General features: G+C 53.9%; 1 protein-coding gene across 1 annotated transcript in view; it reads left to right on the top strand.

Annotated features, from left to right (window-relative positions):
* Positions 1-753: 753 nt before the first annotated feature.
* CD2 (CD2 molecule) overlaps positions 754-19779 on the top strand; it is a 64839-nt gene continuing 45813 nt past the window's right edge. Inside the window, exons 1-2 of the mRNA XM_072132098.1 lie at positions 754-1025; positions 18862-19167. Coding sequence (XP_071988199.1) covers positions 959-1025; positions 18862-19167 — 373 coding nt within the window. The 5' untranslated portion in view covers positions 754-958. The remainder of the gene's footprint in view (positions 1026-18861; positions 19168-19779) is intronic.

Below are 19779 nucleotides of genomic sequence, written 5' to 3'. Positions count from 1 at the left end.
TTGTCTCTCCTTTATGTTACAGTCGTGGGGCTGCAGGAGGTTGTGTATTAGGATATATTATACGTCGTCAGCCTTGTCTCTCCTTTATGTTACAGTCGTGGGGCTGCAGGAGGTTGTGTATTAGGATATATTATACGTCGTCAGCCTTGTCTCTCCTTTATGTTACAGTCGTGGGGCTGCAGGAGGTTGTGTATTAGGATATATTATACGTCGTCAGCCTTGTCTCCCCTTTATGTTACAGTCGTGGGGCTGCAGGAGGTTGTGTATTAGGATATATTATACGTCGTCAGCCTTGTCTCTCCTTTATGTTACAGTCTTTGTGCAGTTTGTGGCTGCGATGTAGTAACCACAGGCAGGAAGTCATTGAGGTGCGAGAGACTACTACCCTGTGCAGAGTAACTGGAGATGGTGATACACGGCCTGAACCCAATATTCTCTCTCACAGTATCCGGCACCGCACGGTACCGGTTCTGTACCCGGGGATCGGATGCATCAATCACGGCTGGTGCGGGGCAGCGAGGCCGGGCACTGGTTAATGTCCCACATTGTGTATTACTATTACTTTATTGTATTACTGAGGCCGGCAGTGCGTTATGTGGGTTCTTATGGTTCAGTGTAAAATATAAGACATTTTTGGTGGTCCCCATCACCGGTCCTGACTCCCTCATGAATTCTTACAGATTTGCCTCCATCCTCCCAGGAAACCAAGTTCTGCAAATCTGATCCGATGTGTAAGTGAGGACTTAGTGCTGATACCTGGATGTACTATGTGCTCGGTACTGACTGGGCTGGAGATCTCAGGAGCCCCTGAGGATGGGACAGCCTGGAGGACCCTGAGAGAACGTGAGTAACTGTATGGGCAGAGTAGCAGACACAGATCTTGTCACATTCAGAGGAAGCCTCCAGTGCTCAGCCGGTCTCCTCCTCTTCCTCCCTCGCTTCACTCGGCTTTCATGTCATGGTGTCACAAAGTGCATGGCGGGTCTTCTCCTTGACCAGACTCTGCTTCATCCTCCTTCTCTCAGGTAAATACTCTCATCATCTACATCTCAATATTCGGGGACGGGAGGGCAATGGATTGGGGGACGGGAGGGCGATGACCTTCTATAGATCCTAAAAATTGTCTCTAATAGCAAAAGGAACAACAAAAAGTCTAAGGAGGAGAGAAGAGTCTAAGAGGGACACAAAGAGGCAAGTGATGGCACAGAAGGGTCCAGGACAATAGGAGAACCAGAATAATGATCCGATAGAACAGAAACCCAACAGAACTGGAGGAAGACTCAACTCATCATCCATTATATATAGAGATACAGAGGAGTATAACCCCCATCATACTGATATCATACAGCGGAGTCATGTCAGATACAGAGGAGTATAACCCCCATCATAGTGATATCATAGAGCAGAGTCATGTCAGATACAGAGGAGTATAACCCCCATCATAGTGATATCATAGAGCAGAGTCATGTCAGATACAGAGGTGTATAACCCCCATCATAGTGATATCATAGAGCAGAGTCATGTCAGATACAGAGGAGTATAACCCCCATCATAGTGATATCATAGAGCGGATTCATGTCCGATACAGAGGAGTATAACCCCCATCATAGTGATATCATAGAGTGGAGTCATGTCAGATACAGAGGAGTATAACCCCCATCATAGTGATATCATAGAGCGGGGTGTGTAGCTGCAGAGCGTTGTGATCTGTGGGTGCGATGCTCTGCAGTTTGAATGTTCCGCTCTTGTGGTTGTGCAGTGGGTGACGCTTCTCTGAGGTTGGAAACATTCGTCTCTTCCTGTGACACATAAAGGGTTAATTATCAATGTGTGAAAATACAGACATGTAATGTCCCTGCACTCCCTCCTCTCCCTCCACTCCCTGCACTCCCTCCACTCCCTGCACTCCCTCCTCTCCCTCCACTCCCTGCACTCCCTCCACTCCCTGCACTCCCTCCTCTCCCTCCACTCCCTCCTCTCCCTCCACTCCCTGCACTCACTGCACTCCCTGCACTCACTGCACTCCCTCCACTCCCTGCACTCCCTCCACTCCCTGCACTCCCTCCACTCCCTCCACTCCCTGCACTCCCTGCACTCCCTCCTCTCCCTCCACTCCCTCCTCTCCCTCCACTCCCTGCACTCACTGCACTCCCTGCACTCCCTCCTCTCCCTCCACTCCCTCCTCTCCCTCCACTCCCTGCACTCACTGCACTCCCTCCACTCCCTCCTCTCCCTCCACTCCCTGCACTCCCTCCTCTCCCTCCACTCTCTCCACTCCCTCCTCTCCCTCCACTCCCTCCTCTCCCTCCACTCCCTGCACTCCCTGCACTCCCTCCTCTCCCTCCACTCCCTGCACTCCCTCCACTCCCTCCTCTCCCTCCACTCCCTCCACTCCCTGCACTCCCTCCTCTCCCTCCACTCCCTCCTCTCCCTCCACTCCCTCCACTCCCTCCACTCCCTCCACTCTCTCCACTCCCTCCTCTCCCTCCACTCCCTCCTCTCCCTCCACTCCCTGCACTCCCTCCTCTCCCTCCACTCCCTCCTCTCCCTCCACTCCCTCCACTCCCTCCACTCCCTGCACTCCCTCCACTCACTGCACTCCCTGCACTCCCTCCACTCCCTGCACTCCCTGCACTCCCTCCACTCCCTGCACTCCCTCCTCTCCCTCCACTCCCTGCACTCCCTCCACTCCCTGCACTCCCTCCACTCACTGCACTCCCTGCACTCCCTCCACTCCCTGCACTCCCTCCACTCACTGCACTCCCTGCACTCCCTCCACTCCCTGCACTCCCTCCACTCCCTCCTCTCCCTCCACTCCCTGCACTCCCTCCACTCCCTGCACTCCCTCCTCTCCCTCCACTCCCTCCACTCCCTCCACTCCCTGCACTCCCTCCACTCACTGCACTCCCTGCACTCCCTCCACTCCCTGCACTCCCTCCACTCCCTGCACTCCCTCCTCTCCCTTCACTGCCTCCATTCCCTCCACTCTTTCCACTCACTGCACTCCCTCCACTCCCTTCACTGCCTCCATTCCCTCCTCTCCCTCCACTCCCCCTACTCCTGCCACTCGCCCCTCTCCCTCCACTCCCTTAATTCCCTCCACTTCTTCCACTCCCACCATTCCCTCCATTCCCTCCAATACCTCCAATACCTCCACTCCCTCCATTCCCTCCACTCCCTCCATTCCCCCCATTGCCCCCACTCCCTCCACTCCCACTCCCTCCACTCCTCCCTGGTGGTGTCCACTACTCTATTCCCTTCATTCCCCCCATTTCTTCCCTTCCCTCAATTTCCTCCTGGTGCTGTTTACTACTCCATTCCATCCACTCCCTCCATTCACTTCACTTCCCCCATTCCCTCCATTTTGTCGTGGTGTTCACTACTCTGCTCCCTCCTGGTGGTGTCCCTCCTGGTAATGTCCACTACTCCATTCCCTCCGTTCCCTCCTGGTGGTGTCCACTACTCCATTCCCTCCGTTCCCTCCTGGTGGTGTCCACTATTCCGTTCCCTCCTGGTGGTGTCCAATACTCCGTTCCCTCCTGGTGGTGTCCACTATTCCGTTCTCTCCTGGTGGTGTCCAATACTCCGTTCCCTCCTGGTGGTGTTCACTATTCCGTTCCCTCCTGGTGGTGTCCACTATTCCGTTCCCTCCTGGTGGTGTCCACTATTCCGTTCCCTCCTGGTGGTGTCCAATACTCCGTTCCCTCCTGGTGGTGTCCACTATTCCGTTCCCTCCTGGTGGTGTCCACTATTCCGTTCCCTCCTGGTGGTGTCCAATACTCCGTTCCCTCCTGGTGGTGTCCACTATTCCGTTCCCTCCTGGTGGTGTCCACTATTCCGTTCCCTCCTGGTGGTGTCCAATACTCGGTTCCCTCCTGGTGGTGTCCACTATTCCGTTCCCTCCTGGTGGTGTCCAATACTCGGTTCCCTCCTGGTGGTGTCCAATACTCGGTTCCCTCCTGGTGGTGTCCAATACTCGGTTCCCTCCTGGTGGTGTCCAATACTCGGTTCCCTCCTGGTGGTGTCCAATACTCGGTTCCCTCCTGGTGGTGTCCAATACTCGGTTCCCTCCTGGTGGTGTCCAATACTCGGTTCCCTCCTGGTGGTGTCCAATACTCGGTTCCCTCCTGGTGGTGTCCAATACTCTGTTCCCTCCTGGTGGTGTCCAATACTCCGTTCCCTCCTGGTGGTGTCCAATACTCCGTTCCCTCCTGGTGGTGTCCAATACTCCGTTCCCTCCTGGTGGTGTCCACTATTCCGTTCCCTCCTGGTGGTGTCCACTATTCCGTTCCCTCCTGGTGGTGTCCAATACTCCGTTCCCTCCTGGTGGTGTCCAATACTCGGTTCCCTCCTGGTGGTGTCCAATACTCGGTTCCCTCCTGGTGGTGTCCAATACTCCGTTCCCTCCTGGTGGTGTCCAATACTCCGTTCCCTCCTGGTGGTGTCCAATACTCGGTTCCCTCCTGGTGGTGTCCAATACTCGGTTCCCTCCTGGTGGTGTCCAATACTCGGTTCCCTCCTGGTGGTGTCCAATACTCGGTTCCCTCCTGGTGGTGTCCAATACTCCGTTCCCTCCTGGTGGTGTCCAATATTCCGTTCCCTCCTGGTGGTGTCCAATACTCCGTTCCCTCCTGGTGGTGTCCACTATTCCGTTCCCTCCTGGTGGTGTCCACTATTCCGTTCCCTCCTGGTGGTGTCCAATACTCGGTTCCCTCCTGGTGGTGTCCACTATTCCGTTCCCTCCTGGTGGTGTCCAATACTCGGTTCCCTCCTGGTGGTGTCCAATACTCGGTTCCCTCCTGGTGGTGTCCAATACTCGGTTCCCTCCTGGTGGTGTCCAATACTCGGTTCCCTCCTGGTGGTGTCCAATACTCGGTTCCCTCCTGGTGGTGTCCAATACTCGGTTCCCTCCTGGTGGTGTCCAATACTCCGTTCCCTCCTGGTGGTGTCCAATACTCCGTTCCCTCCTGGTGGTGTCCAATACTCCGTTCCCTCCTGGTGGTGTCCAATACTCCGTTCCCTCCTGGTGGTGTCCACTATTCCGTTCCCTCCTGGTGGTGTCCACTATTCCGTTCCCTCCTGGTGGTGTCCAATACTCCGTTCCCTCCTGGTGGTGTCCAATACTCGGTTCCCTCCTGGTGGTGTCCAATACTCCGTTCCCTCCTGGTGGTGTCCAATACTACGTTCCCTCCTGGTGGTGTCCAATACTCCGTTCCCTCCTGGTGGTGTCCAATACTCCGTTCCCTCCTGGTGGTGTCCAATACTCCGTTCCCTCCTGGTGGTGTCCAATACTCCGTTCCCTCCTGGTGGTGTCCAATACTCCGTTCCCTCCTGGTGGTGTCCAATACTCCGTTCCCTCCTGGTGGTGTCCAATACTCCGTTCCCTCCTGGTGGTGTCCAATACTCCGTTCCCTCCTGGTGGTGTCCACTATTCCGTTCCCTCCTGGTGGTGTCCAATACTCCGTTATCTCCTGGTGGTGTCCACTATTCCGTTCCCTCCTGGTGGTGTCCAATACTCCGTTCCCTCCTGGTGGTGTCCAATACTCCGTTCCCTCCTGGTGGTGTCCAATACTCGGTTCCCTCCTGGTGGTGTCCAATACTCGGTTCCCTCCTGGTGGTGTCCAATACTCGGTTCCCTCCTGGTGGTGTCCAATACTCGGTTCCCTCCTGGTGGTGTCCAATACTCGGTTCCCTCCTGGTGGTGTCCAATACTCGGTTCCCTCCTGGTGGTGTCCAATACTCGGTTCCCTCCTGGTGGTGTCCAATACTCGGTTCCCTCCTGGTGGTGTCCAATACTCGGTTCCCTCCTGGTGGTGTCCAATACTCCGTTCCCTCCTGGTGGTGTCCAATACTCCGTTCCCTCCTGGTGGTGTCCAATATTCCGTTCCCTCCTGGTGGTGTCCAATACTCCGTTCCCTCCTGGTGGTGTCCACTATTCCGTTCCCTCCTGGTGGTGTCCAATACTCCGTTCCCTCCTGGTGGTGTCCAATACTCGGTTCCCTCCTGGTGGTGTCCACTATTCCGTTCCCTCCTGGTGGTGTCCACTATTCCGTTCCCTCCTGGTGGTGTCCAATACTCCGTTCCCTCCTGGTGGTGTCCACTATTCCGTTCCCTCCTGGTGGTGTCCACTATTCCATTCCCTCCTGGTGGTGTCCAATACTCCGTTCCCTCCTGGTGGTGTCCACTATTCCGTTCCCTCCTGGTGGTGTCCACTATTCCGTTCCCTCCTGGTGGTGTCCAATACTCGGTTCCCTCCTGGTGGTGTCCACTATTCCGTTCCCTCCTGGTGGTGTCCAATACTCGGTTCCCTCCTGGTGGTGTCCAATACTCGGTTCCCTCCTGGTGGTGTCCAATACTCGGTTCCCTCCTGGTGGTGTCCAATACTCGGTTCCCTCCTGGTGGTGTCCAATACTCGGTTCCCTCCTGGTGGTGTCCAATACTCCGTTCCCTCCTGGTGGTGTCCAATACTCCGTTCCCTCCTGGTGGTGTCCAATACTCCGTTCCCTCCTGGTGGTGTCCAATACTCCGTTCCCTCCTGGTGGTGTCCAATACTCCGTTCCCTCCTGGTGGTGTCCACTATTCCGTTCCCTCCTGGTGGTGTCCACTATTCCGTTCCCTCCTGGTGGTGTCCAATACTCCGTTCCCTCCTGGTGGTGTCCAATACTCGGTTCCCTCCTGGTGGTGTCCAATACTACGTTCCCTCCTGGTGGTGTCCAATACTCGGTTCCCTCCTGGTGGTGTCCAATACTCCGTTCCCTCCTGGTGGTGTCCAATACTCCGTTCCCTCCTGGTGGTGTCCAATACTCCGTTCCCTCCTGGTGGTGTCCAATACTCCGTTCCCTCCTGGTGGTGTCCAATACTCCGTTCCCTCCTGGTGGTGTCCAATACTCCGTTCCCTCCTGGTGGTGTCCAATACTCCGTTCCCTCCTGGTGGTGTCCAATACTCCGTTCCCTCCTGGTGGTGTCCACTATTCCGTTCCCTCCTGGTGGTGTCCAATACTCCGTTATCTCCTGGTGGTGTCCACTATTCCGTTCCCTCCTGGTGGTGTCCAATACTCCGTTCCCTCCTGGTGGTGTCCAATACTCCGTTCCCTCCTGGTGGTGTCCAATACTCGGTTCCCTCCTGGTGGTGTCCAATACTCGGTTCCCTCCTGGTGGTGTCCAATACTCGGTTCCCTCCTGGTGGTGTCCAATACTCCGTTCCCTCCTGGTGGTGTCCAATACTCGGTTCCCTCCTGGTGGTGTCCAATACTCGGTTCCCTCCTGGTGGTGTCCAATACTCGGTTCCCTCCTGGTGGTGTCCAATACTCGGTTCCCTCCTGGTGGTGTCCAATACTCGGTTCCCTCCTGGTGGTGTCCAATACTCCGTTCCCTCCTGGTGGTGTCCAATATTCCGTTCCCTCCTGGTGGTGTCCAATACTCCGTTCCCTCCTGGTGGTGTCCACTATTCCGTTCCCTCCTGGTGGTGTCCAATACTCCGTTCCCTCCTGGTGGTGTCCAATACTCGGTTCCCTCCTGGTGGTGTCCACTATTCCGTTCCCTCCTGGTGGTGTCCAATACTCCGTTCCCTCCTGGTGGTGTCCACTATTCCGTTCCCTCCTGGTGGTGTCCAATACTCGGTTCCCTCCTGGTGGTGTCCAATACTCGGTTCCCTCCTGGTGGTGTCCAATACTCCGTTCCCTCCTGGTGGTGTCCAATACTCCGTTCCCTCCTGGTGGTGTCCAATACTCCGTTCCCTCCTGGTGGTGTCCAATACTCCGTTCCCTCCTGGTGGTGTCCAATACTCCGTTCCCTCCTGGTGGTGTCCAATACTCCGTTCCCTCCTGGTGGTGTCCAATACTCCGTTCCCTCCTGGTGGTGTCCAATACTCCGTTCCCTCCTGGTGGTGTCCAATACTCCGTTCCCTCCTGGTGGTGTCCAATACTCCGTTCCCTCCTGGTGGTGTCCAATACTCGGTTCCCTCCTGGTGGTGTCCAATACTCGGTTCCCTCCTGGTGGTGTCCACTATTCCGTTCCCTCCTGGTGGTGTCCAATACTCCGTTCCCTCCTGGTGGTGTCCACTATTCCGTTCCCTCCTGGTGGTGTCCAATACTCCGTTCCCTCCTGGTGGTGTCCACTATTCCGTTCCCTCCTGGTGGTGTCCACTATTCCGTTCCCTCCTGGTGGTGTCCACTATTCCGTTCCCTCCTGGTGGTGTCCACTATTCCGTTCCCTCCTGGTGGTGTCCACTATTCCGTTCCCTCCTGGTGGTGTCCAATACTCCGTTCCCTCCTGGTGGTGTCCACTATTCCGTTCCCTCCTGGTGGTGTCCAATACTCGGTTCCCTCCTGGTGGTGTCCAATACTCCGTTCCCTCCTGGTGGTGTCCAATACTCCGTTCCCTCCTGGTGGTGTCCAATACTCGGTTCCCTCCTGGTGGTGTCCAATACTCCGTTCCCTCCTGGTGGTGTCCACTATTCCGTTCCCTCCTGGTGGTGTCCAATACTCCGTTCCCTCCTGGTGGTGTCCAATACTCGGTTCCCTCCTGGTGGTGTCCACTATTCCGTTCCCTCCTGGTGGTGTCCAATACTCCGTTCCCTCCTGGTGGTGTCCACTATTCCGTTCCCTCCTGGTGGTGTCCAATACTCGGTTCCCTCCTGGTGGTGTCCAATACTCGGTTCCCTCCTGGTGGTGTCCAATACTCCGTTCCCTCCTGGTGGTGTCCAATACTCCGTTCCCTCCTGGTGGTGTCCAATACTCCGTTCCCTCCTGGTGGTGTCCAATACTCTGTTCCCTCCTGGTGGTGTCCAATACTCCGTTCCCTCCTGGTGGTGTCCAATACTCCGTTCCCTCCTGGTGGTGTCCAATACTCCGTTCCCTCCTGGTGGTGTCCAATACTCCGTTCTCTCCTGGTGGTGTCCAATACTCCGTTCCCTCCTGGTGGTGTCCAATACTCGGTTCCCTCCTGGTGGTGTCCAATACTCGGTTCCCTCCTGGTGGTGTCCACTATTCCGTTCCCTCCTGGTGGTGTCCAATACTCCGTTCCCTCCTGGTGGTGTCCACTATTCCGTTCCCTCCTGGTGGTGTCCAATACTCCGTTCCCTCCTGGTGGTGTCCACTATTCCGTTCCCTCCTGGTGGTGTCCACTATTCCGTTCCCTCCTGGTGGTGTCCACTATTCCGTTCCCTCCTGGTGGTGTCCACTATTCCGTTCCCTCCTGGTGGTGTCCACTATTCCGTTCCCTCCTGGTGGTGTCCAATACTCCGTTCCCTCCTGGTGGTGTCCACTATTCCGTTCCCTCCTGGTGGTGTCCAATACTCGGTTCCCTCCTGGTGGTGTCCAATACTCCGTTCCCTCCTGGTGGTGTCCAATACTCCGTTCCCTCCTGGTGGTGTCCAATACTCGGTTCCCTCCTGGTGGTGTCCAATACTCCGTTCCCTCCTGGTGGTGTCCAATACTCCGTAACCTCCTGGTGGTGTCCAATACTCCGTTCCCTCCTGGTGGTGTCCACTATTCCGTTCCCTCCTGGTGGTGTCCAATACTCCGTTCCCTCCTGGTGGTGTCCACTATTCCGTTCCCTCCTGGTGGTGTCCACTATTCCGTTCCCTCCTGGTGGTGTCCACTATTCCGTTACCTCCTGGTGGTGTCCACTATTCCGTTCCCTCCTGGTGGTGTCCACTATTCCGTTCCCTCCTGGTGGTGTCCACTATTCCGTTCCCTCCTGGTGGTGTCCAATACTCCGTTCCCTCCTGGTGGTGTCCAATACTCCGTTCCTTCCTGTTGGTGTCCAATACTCCGTTCCCTCCTGGTGGTGTCCAATACTCCGTTCCCTCCTGGTGGTGTCCAATACTCCGTTCCCTCCTGGTCGTGTTCACTATTCCGTTCCCTCCTGGTGGTGTCCACTATTCCGTTCCCTCCTGGTGGTGTCCACTATTCCGCTCCCTCCTGGTGGTGTCCAATACTCGGTTCCCTCCTGGTGGTGTCCAATACTCGGTTCCCTCCTGGTGGTGTCCACTATTCCGTTCCCTCCTGGTGGTGTCCAATACTCGGTTCCCTCCTGGTGGTGTCCACTATTCCGTTCCCTCCTGGTGGTGTCCAATACTCGGTTCCCTCCTGGTGGTGTCCAATACTCGGTTCCCTCCTGGTGGTGTCCAATACTCGGTTCCCTCCTGGTGGTGTCCAATACTCGGTTCCCTCCTGGTGGTGTCCAATACTCGGTTCCCTCCTGGTGGTGTCCAATACTCGGTTCCCTCCTGGTGGTGTCCAATACTCGGTTCCCTCCTGGTGGTGTCCAATACTCGGTTCCCTCCTGGTGGTGTCCAATACTCGGTTCCCTCCTGGTGGTGTCCAATACTCGGTTCCCTCCTGGTGGTGTCCAATACTCGGTTCCCTCCTGGTGGTGTCCAATACTCGGTTCCCTCCTGGTGGTGTCCAATACTCGGTTCCCTCCTGGTGGTGTCCAATACTCGGTTCCCTCCTGGTGGTGTCCAATACTCGGTTCCCTCCTGGTGGTGTCCAATACTCCGTTCCCTCCTGGTGGTGTCCAATACTCCGTTCCCTCCTGGTGGTGTCCAATACTCCGTTCCCTCCTGGTGGTGTCCAATACTCGGTTCCCTCCTGGTGGTGTCCAATACTCCGTTCCCTCCTGGTGGTGTCCACTACTCCGTTCCCTCCTGGTGGTGTCCAATACTCCGTTCCCTCCTGGTGGTGTCCAATACTCCGTTCCCTCCTGGTGGTGTCCAATACTCCGTTCCCTCCTGGTGGTGTCCAATACTCCGTTCCCTCCTGGTGGTGTCCACTATTCCGTTCCCTCCTGGTGGTGTCCAATACTCCGTTCCCTCCTGGTGGTGTCCACTATTCCGTTCCCTCCTGGTGGTGTCCAATACTCCGTTCCCTCCTGGTGGTGTCCAATATTCCGTTCCCTCCTGGTGGTGTCCACTATTCCGTTCCCTCCTGGTGGTGTCCACTATTCCGTTCCCTCCTGGTGGTGTCCACTATTCCGTTCCCTCCTGGTGGTGTCCAATACTCCGTTCCCTCCTGGTGGTGTCCAATACTCCGTTCCCTCCTGGTGGTGTCCAATACTCCGTTCCCTCCTGGTGGTGTCCAATACTCCGTTCCCTCCTGGTGGTGTCCAATACTCCGTTCCCTCCTGGTGGTGTCCAATACTCCGTTCCCTCCTGGTGGTGTCCAATACTCCGTTCCCTCCTGGTGGTGTCCAATACTCCGTTCCCTCCTGGTGGTGTCCAATACTCGGTTCCCTCCTGGTGGTGTCCAATACTCGGTTCCCTCCTGGTGGTGTCCAATACTCCGTTCCCTCCTGGTGGTGTCCAATACTCCGTTCCCTCCTGGTGGTGTCCAATACTCCGTTCCCTCCTGGTGGTGTCCAATACTCCGTTCCCTCCTGGTGGTGTCCAATACTCCGTTCCCTCCTGGTGGTGTCCAATACTCCGTTCCCTCCTGGTGGTGTCCAATACTCCGTTCCCTCCTGGTGGTGTCCAATACTCCGTTCCCTCCTGGTGGTGTCCAAACTCCGTTCCCTCCTGGTGGTGTCCAATACTCCGTTCCCTCCTGGTGGTGTCCAATACTCCGTTCCCTCCTGGTGGTGTCCACTATTCCGTTCCCTCCTGGTGGTGTCCAATACTCCGTTCCCTCCTGGTGGTGTCCACTATTCCGTTCCCTCCTGGTGGTGTCCAATACTCCGTTCCCTCCTGGTGGTGTCCAATATTCCGTTCCCTCCTGGTGGTGTCCACTATTCCGTTCCCTCCTGGTGGTGTCCACTATTCCGTTCCCTCCTGGTGGTGTCCACTATTCCGTTCCCTCCTGGTGGTGTCCAATACTCCGTTCCCTCCTGGTGGTGTCCAATACTCCGTTCCCTCCTGGTGGTGTCCAATACTCCGTTCCCTCCTGGTGGTGTCCAATACTCCGTTCCTTCCTGGTGGTGTCCAATACTCCGTTCCCTCCTGGTGGTGTCCAATACTCCGTTCCCTCCTGGTGGTGTCCACTATTCCGTTCCCTCCTGGTGGTGTCCACTATTCCGTTCCCTCCTGGTGGTGTCCACTATTCCGTTCCCTCCTGGTGGTGTCCAATACTCCGTTCCCTCCTGGTGGTGTCCACTATTCCGTTCCCTCCTGGTGGTGTCCACTATTCCGTTCCCTCCTGGTGGTGTTCACTATTCCGTTCCCTCCTGGTGGTGTCCAATACTCCGTTCCCTCCTGGTGGTGTCCACTATTCTGTTCCCTCCTGGTGGTATCCAATACTTCGTTCCCTCCTGGTGGTGTCCACTACTCCGTTCCCTCCTGGTGGTGTCCACTATTCTGTTCCCTCCTGGTGGTGTCCACTACTCCATTCCCTCCTGGTGGTGTCCAATACTCCGTTCCCTCCTGGTGGTGTCCACTCTTTTAGGGGGTTTGGCAACAAGAGTATTGTAGGCAGCAACTTTCATTCCCAAACGGATCTGGAGCATCTGTGTAATATCTGGTTCCATTGAGGTCCATGATACCTTGTAATGCTGTGGAGGAGCAGCACGAAGCTGCAGGTTTCACCCCATTATGCAGCTAATTCTTGGGGGACACCCATATTATCTTTTCCCCAGTGCTTTAAGGGTTAATATCAGAGTGGCCAAAAGATGAATTTGCTATGGAGGCTCCTAAACGGCTGCACATCATAAGTTATAAAACACTACGGGGCAGCGATGCTGAAGTCCATGATACTGGAGACATGACCCTGTCAGATATCCTATAGCTATATCCCACAGCTAGAGGGGGGGATGACCGGCGTCATGGATAGGATCACACAGAGGCCGGCGCCCAGGGTCAGAGAAGGGATCTACGTGTTGCCATCCTCCATCAGAGACACTGATCAGACTCTGCAGGAAGTGGGAATCCTGGTCACATGTGACGTTGAGATTCTCTGCACCAACATCAGCAATCACCGGAGACGCAAAGCAGCAGAACATTTTCTTTGGTCCAAGTCAGCGGGTTCAGCACTTTGTGCAGATTCATAGCAGCTTCACTTTCAATAGGTTTTACAATGTATTCAAATAAAGGGGACCGCCATGGGGACGTCCTGTGCCCACTGTGCAAATGTACTCCTTGGTGGTGGGAAGAACTACAAGAAATCAGTAATACCCTAAATAACCACATCATCGCTATCACATTCTCCCTGCAGTATTGTAGGAGGGAGATCCATTACTAGGAGGGGAGTATTCTACTAACAGAACCAAAAACTACAAGACAAACCCAGCGACAAGAGTCATGGAAGCAAAAGGGAAAATCCTGCGTCTGAGATGGACGCTAGATCTATTCAGAGGGCTAAGAAACAAAAAGAACCCTCCAAGATAGAAACTATGATGTGAAACATTTACTAAGGGTCCGAATCGCGCATTTTCGTAGAATTTTTCTGATTTGCGCCGGATTGCCCCGGGATTTTGGCGCATCGGCGCCGGCTTTCACGCGACAGAAATGGGGGGGCATGGCAGTCTCAAAACCCTATGGATTCGAAAGAACGTGGAATTTTTTTTAAAAATTGTGTTGCAAAAATATACACCGAGACGGAGGAGGTGAATTCCGGCGGACTTCAGCGCAGCAGCGACACCTAGTGGACATCGCGCGCACAACCTTAGTGAATCCCAGCAGAACCCGAATCAGCGTCGGAGAGCGCGCCGCTGGACTACGACTGGAATGGGTAAGTAAATCTGCCCCAGTATAATACACAATATAGTACACAGTAATCCCTCTAAACTGTTGTTCACCAAGGACAGAACAAACTATGAAAAAGTGAGACTTATGGCCAGGACTCAGCAGTATAAGAGCCGGTCACGTGTCCAGATGCTATTACACACAGGAGACTCAGTAGAGGTTGATGCTCATCATAGAGTCAGTCACATAGGCAGGAAATTGCCCTTGTCAGGACACTAAGGTGTATAGAGGAGTCTCCTATAATTAGGGACAGGCAAATAATTGCCCTCATAGGGTGATAGTACAGGATTATACAACAATATCTGCCAGGCAGGATTATTAGCAACTATTGCATCATCCAGCAAGATCCTATCTCTGTCTAGTATTCAGCCGCAGAAACATCATCACTCATCATCATCAATCATCCCTTTTTTGCAAAGTTCCAACTATGAAAGAATATTGATCACTTTTGGTTAGTAAATGGCCCAACAATTGAGCTGCATCCCCAATACAGAGAGGGAGAATATATACCCTGATTGCCCTCTGGTGGGCTCCACTATGAAGGTCCCATGAGGGGTTAACATGATACCGATGAGGAGAAGCCGAAAGGTTTTGGTTGCTTTATCCAAAGGTTTTAAGATACGACGAAGCTCCTCATCTGCTTCCCGTTCCCCTGCAGTAACCGCTGAGCCTCTCCGGAAATCAATGGCACAGCTTGTATGTTTCTCCATCATTACAGATCCTGCCCTTGAATAGTGGTCATCCTCCAGCGAGATCCTATCAGTTCTACACTGAATATAATCTACACCAACATTATCAGGGTCCAGGAGAGGAGCATTGTCCTCTGTAACCACCGCTGACCCTCCGCTGTCACATGGGACCCCCCCCCCCCCCTCTGGTACCTGCTCTCACTACCATGAAAGATACACATTACTAAAGAGGACAATTGTGTCGCTTGTAAATAGTTTTAAAAAAAATTATGAAAACATTTTTTACACAAAAAGTTTTAATTTAATGTTTTCAAAAAGTTTCAGTTGATTCAGTGGGAGGAGAAGGCAAACTGGAGGCGAGGAGTGATGTCCGGGAATGCTGGGTGGGGGCAGGATGTGAGTCAGAGGGCCTCCTGCCTCGGGCCCAGTTGCCATTGTAGTAACCCAGTGGCAGTTGATGTAACGTCCCTGCCCGGGCTGACTTGTCCACCTATCAGTTGGGATGAGCACCCTACGACTATTGGCGTGATACAGTGCACACCCTGTTGGTGCTGGACAGGGATGGTCTGCCAGAAAAGTAATGGCGGCTGGGAACGACGTATAGTGGGTCAAACCTCCGCTTTCTCTCCATTGTTTGGGGGAGAGGAAGCTGAACCCTTCCCTGAGGTGGTGAGGACCGCCTTGGTGGTGGAGGTGTCACATCCCCTCTTGGGGGGGCCTCGTCCTTCGGGAGGAGGTGGTAGAGGCCGAGACGTCAGAAGCAGCAGAGGACCCTCAGGCGTTTCCACGTCTTTTCCCCTGCGTCACCCACTGCGGCTCATGTCGTGTTCGCCAGGGTCTGGTCCTACGTGTGGGGCTCAGGTTGTTCCTCACTTCAGGGACTGGGAGCACAGCGTGAATATGACACGTTTTGTCTTCTGCTCATTCCTCTGAGCCGCGCCTTTGTGTGCTCACGGTGACCACAGCCTCTTCCTCTGAACTATCTGGGTCTAGGACACCGTCCTCACCCCTCAGATCTTCTTCCACTGACCTCGCTGCTGCTCTCATTGTTAATCTCCACATTGCAGAGAGCTGACAGGTTGCTTTCATCATCAGGGTAGATGTCCTGCGATGGTCCTGCGATGGTCCTGCGATGGTCCACTGTCCACATCCTCATCCTCCAGCACAGGTTGTTGTGGATCTGGGGACTCTCTGGGGGAATTCATTCATGTGCTGCAGGCAGTGCGGAGCAGGAGAACGCTGGTCTAGTGTGAAGAAACACCCAGTGTAGGTCTTAGCTTGTCTAAACTGTGCGCCACAATGTGACAGACTAGGTTTTATCTGACGAGTCGGATGAGTTAAAGAAGTGCCAAAAAATGGTCTAAAATCCATCAGAAATGTGGGCACAAATTTTCCAGAAATCTGCTGCAGGAGATGAATCCCGGCTCGGAGAGTTATCATAGAGCATTAGCGGCCGCTCCGTGACCGGTGGCTGAGACGTCCTTGGTTTGTACAACATCCCCACCGGGGACTGACCTTTACCGCTGGCTGGAGAAAGCTGGGGTTTGATTACCGGAGGGTCTGGATAGTGCGGTCTTGTGCACGGCGATGATCACGGGCTTGGTATCAGGAGTGGAGGCCTTGTCCACAGCCTGGAAGGTCTCCAGCAGGTGGTGTGTGCAAGAAAATGGAGGAAAGAGTAGGTTTCTCCCTAGGGCAACCCCGGTGTGTAGAAGTGATCCCTGGGGATGGAGGATGGGGGACCCTTGGTGGTATACAGCCTAATCCAGGGATCACTCAGAGGCACGTTGGTGAAGAATAACTTACAGTTCTTTATTGGAACAGACAGCGGCCTTAACAGCAGCAGAACTTCAGCTGGGGGTAGGTTGCTGGTTGGAGTTCTGGCCTAGGTGGCATAATGATATACATATGACATACAATATATTATACCTGCTGTCTCTATGACATCTAGGTGTCACTGTTTAGACACCCCCGGTCCCCTAAAGACCCATGGTTAACAGAGGCCACACAAGTACAAAGCTTCGGTTTGAGGGATAAGCCTGCGGTCAGGATTTGACATAGATACAGATAGACGGTCTGTATCTATCCACAGCTGCAAAGCTGCAAACTAACATATAGGGGCAAATTTACTTACCTGGTCCTGTCCCGATCCCTGATTCGGACGGTCCGATGAGATGCATGAAGATTGTGCGCCCAGTTCCTGCATCCGTCGCTTCCCCGCCATGGTCCGCCGGAGTTCACCTTCTTCTTCTCGGTGCTTGCAAGTGCATGTCTTGCGACACTATTCAAAATGTTAAATCTTTCGCCAAATTCTGATCGCGCACGCCAAAAAACCCTGTTAAATGCGGCGAAATCACCGGTAAACCTGATGAAAATGCACTCCGCGGACCCTTAGTAAATGAGCCCCATAGTTTTTGTTACTATAATTGTGCAAAACTTCTCATTGGCAGTAGGCGTCACAAGGGGTACATCATTCGGAAAACATTATATAACGTTGGCTACTTTTAGCAGCAGTAGAAATGTCCATTTCCTGAAAGAGAAAGGTATAATACGCATAAAATCAATCAGCAGCAATAGTTTTATTATCTTAGTCCTTTTTCCTGAAAGGGAAAGCAAATATGGATAGCCACAACAATAATAAGAGTCCTTTTCCTTGTAGAATATAATGACCATCAGTCTCTCAGAGGGCTCCATTCTCTGGCAACAGTCCTTGCTGGAAGGAGAAGGGCAAAGAATCTCCTCTGCAATGAGGGGCACAGTCCTTGATAGATGAGGTAGTTGTATCTGCTTTCAGCAGAGATGGGTGCTTTCAAGCAAAACAGGGAATAAGTCCAGGAATGTCTCTAGCTTGGAAACAATTAGATAGGAGTCCAGGATAGTCTCTGGCTCCATAGGATAAAGGATTTTGGGCTCAGCTCAACTGGGATAGCAAGAATCAGCATTGTCATGTTTATGTACAAAGATGAAAAGTAGCTGTTTAAGGGTTGCAGCCTTTGAGGCAATCATTTCTGGAACAATTGTAGAAGGATCTTCCACAGGCACAACAGCAGCCTGGATGTTGTCATCTGCAGAAAGCTGAAGAGCCGTTCCTGTAGACTGGAGTGCATTGGTAGCAGCAGCCGGCTTGAGACACCAGGTACTGCAGGCGCAGTCAGGATGTTGTCTGTCACTGCTAGGGCTGGAGCAGGAGCATCATCAGCCTGGGTGGAGGCAGCAGTGGTTGGATCTGTTGCCTGGAGACATCTGATGGTGTAAACTGATCCCTGGATACGGCTGCCTGAGCAGCAGGGTTAGGCAGCACAGTCTAGTAGTAAAGGACAGTCTATAGTGCCAGTATAAGGCACAGAAGTAGATATCCTGACGCTACGTGTAACATCTCCCACAGGGGCCTTTTCTCGGGGCCTGGAGGCAGCCGGGGCCCAGAATACCGGAGTGGCTGGCGGTCGCGGCCTAGGCACGCTAGTGTCACGGTGCTTGGTATGGGGACCGGAGGGCTGTCCTACAGCCTGGCAGCTCTCCAGCAGGTGGTGTGTGCAAGAAATATGGAGGGAGAGGCTGAGGTACTGGTTCTCCCTGGGCCAACCCCTGAGTGTCTGTAAGATAAGTCCCTGGGTAATGGATGGGGAGCCCGTGGTGGTGACAGCCGTATCCAGGGATCGGACGGAGGCAACGTTGTGCAAATTAACTCACAGTTCTTTATTGGAACAGCAGCAAAACTTCAGCTGGATGGAGCTCAGGTAGTTGCCTCAGACCCTGCTTCTTCTTGGGTAGACTTACTTGTCCAAACTAAGACCATGGGCTCCCATCCACAAGTGATTTTATAACCTCCCCTTGTGAGGTCGCAGCATTTGTCCAACCAGCTTATTCCTTCCTTACAGCAAGTACAGAGCATTTAATTGGATAATGCATTTAACTCCTGACCTCCCAGGCAGAATCTACAGCTGCATTTACCAGGTTTCTCATGCTGAAGACAACACCTACCTCTCCCATGCATCGGCAGGGAGGTTGCAGTTGATGTTCAGAACTGTGGACAAAAGAGATGGAACTCAGTTGTAGGAATTCGGCGAACACGCTCATCTCTACTCAGCAAATATGTTCCAATCCATTGAGTCATCATTACCTAGGTTTGCATGTAGAAGAGCCTTTAGGCTTTGAAGCTGAAATATAATTTTGAGTTTATACTTAAAAATGACTGGAAACAAACTAAAGAAGAGCCAGAGAGACAGGACAATATGACCGGAGCTCAGGTATCCGTTGCACGGCGCCCAGGTGTCCCCTCCGTTGCACGGCGCCCAGGTGTCCCCTCCGTTGCACGGCGCTCAGGTGTCCCGTCCGGTGCACGGCGCTCAGGTGTCCCCTCCGTTGCACGGCGCTCAGGTGTCCCCTCCGTTGCACGGCGCTCAGGTGTCCCCTCCGTTGCACGGCGCTCAGGTGTCCCCTCCGTTGCACGGCGCTCAGGTGTCCCCTCCGTTGTGACCAGTGTTGTGTTTCTTGCAGGGACGGCGGTTACGAAGGACTCTGTGATCTATACGGCCCCGGAGCGAACTGTGGCCCTCAATATCCCAGCATGCTCAGTTTCTGATGACAATACTGTAGAATGGGAAACAAACAACACCCGCCTAGCAAAATGGTTCGTGATGAAGCCCCAATTATACGACTTCTGCAATTCCAGCTGTATCCTCTACAAGAACGGGAGCCTCATCATCCCCAGTCCAAAGGAGAAAAACTCCCAATACACAGTGAAGGTCTTCAACAGGAACGGCTCCGCAAAATGTACCAAGTTATTGGAGGTGGTCGTGCAAGGTAGGTGGGCAATTATATAGGACACCCCAAAATGCTGACACAAAAGACCCTAAAATAACGTTTGGAGAGAGGAAGAGCTGGACGGCTCCAAGTTCTCATTTTTCATTCGATCAAATTCCATTGGCCATTAACCCCTTCACGGTGACCTGGTTTTAGTGGATTATAGAATCCACATGAAATCCACCACGGCTGCAACGCACCACCAGCAGTGACCAAGACCCAGCAGCCCCCCAGCACGCATACGGGCAGGCATAGCTTCCGACCCGGATCCCCACCAGCACCCATACTCGCAGGCTAAGCCCCCATGGCTCCAGGCCCCCTCCAGCACCCATACTGGAAGGATAAGCCATCAAGGCCCCGGGTCCCCACCAGCACCCATACTGGCAGGTTAAGCCCTCATGGCTCCAGGTCCCCACCAGCACCCATATTGGCAGGCAAAGCCCTCATGGCTCCGAGTCTCCACCAGCACCCATACTGGCAGGCTAAGCCCTCATGGCTTCGGGCCCCGGGGCCCCTCCAGCACCCATAAAGATAGGCTATGCCATCAAGGCTCCGGGTTCCCACCAGCACCCATACTGGCAGGCTAAGCCCTCATAGCTACAGCCCTGAGTG

The sequence above is a fragment of the Engystomops pustulosus genome, unplaced genomic scaffold (genome assembly GCF_040894005.1).
Source record: "Engystomops pustulosus unplaced genomic scaffold, aEngPut4.maternal MAT_SCAFFOLD_226, whole genome shotgun sequence".
Lineage (NCBI taxonomy): Eukaryota > Metazoa > Chordata > Amphibia > Anura > Leptodactylidae > Engystomops > Engystomops pustulosus.
The sequence above is the reverse complement of the archived record's forward strand: the minus strand, read 5'-3'. Positions and strand labels throughout refer to the sequence as shown.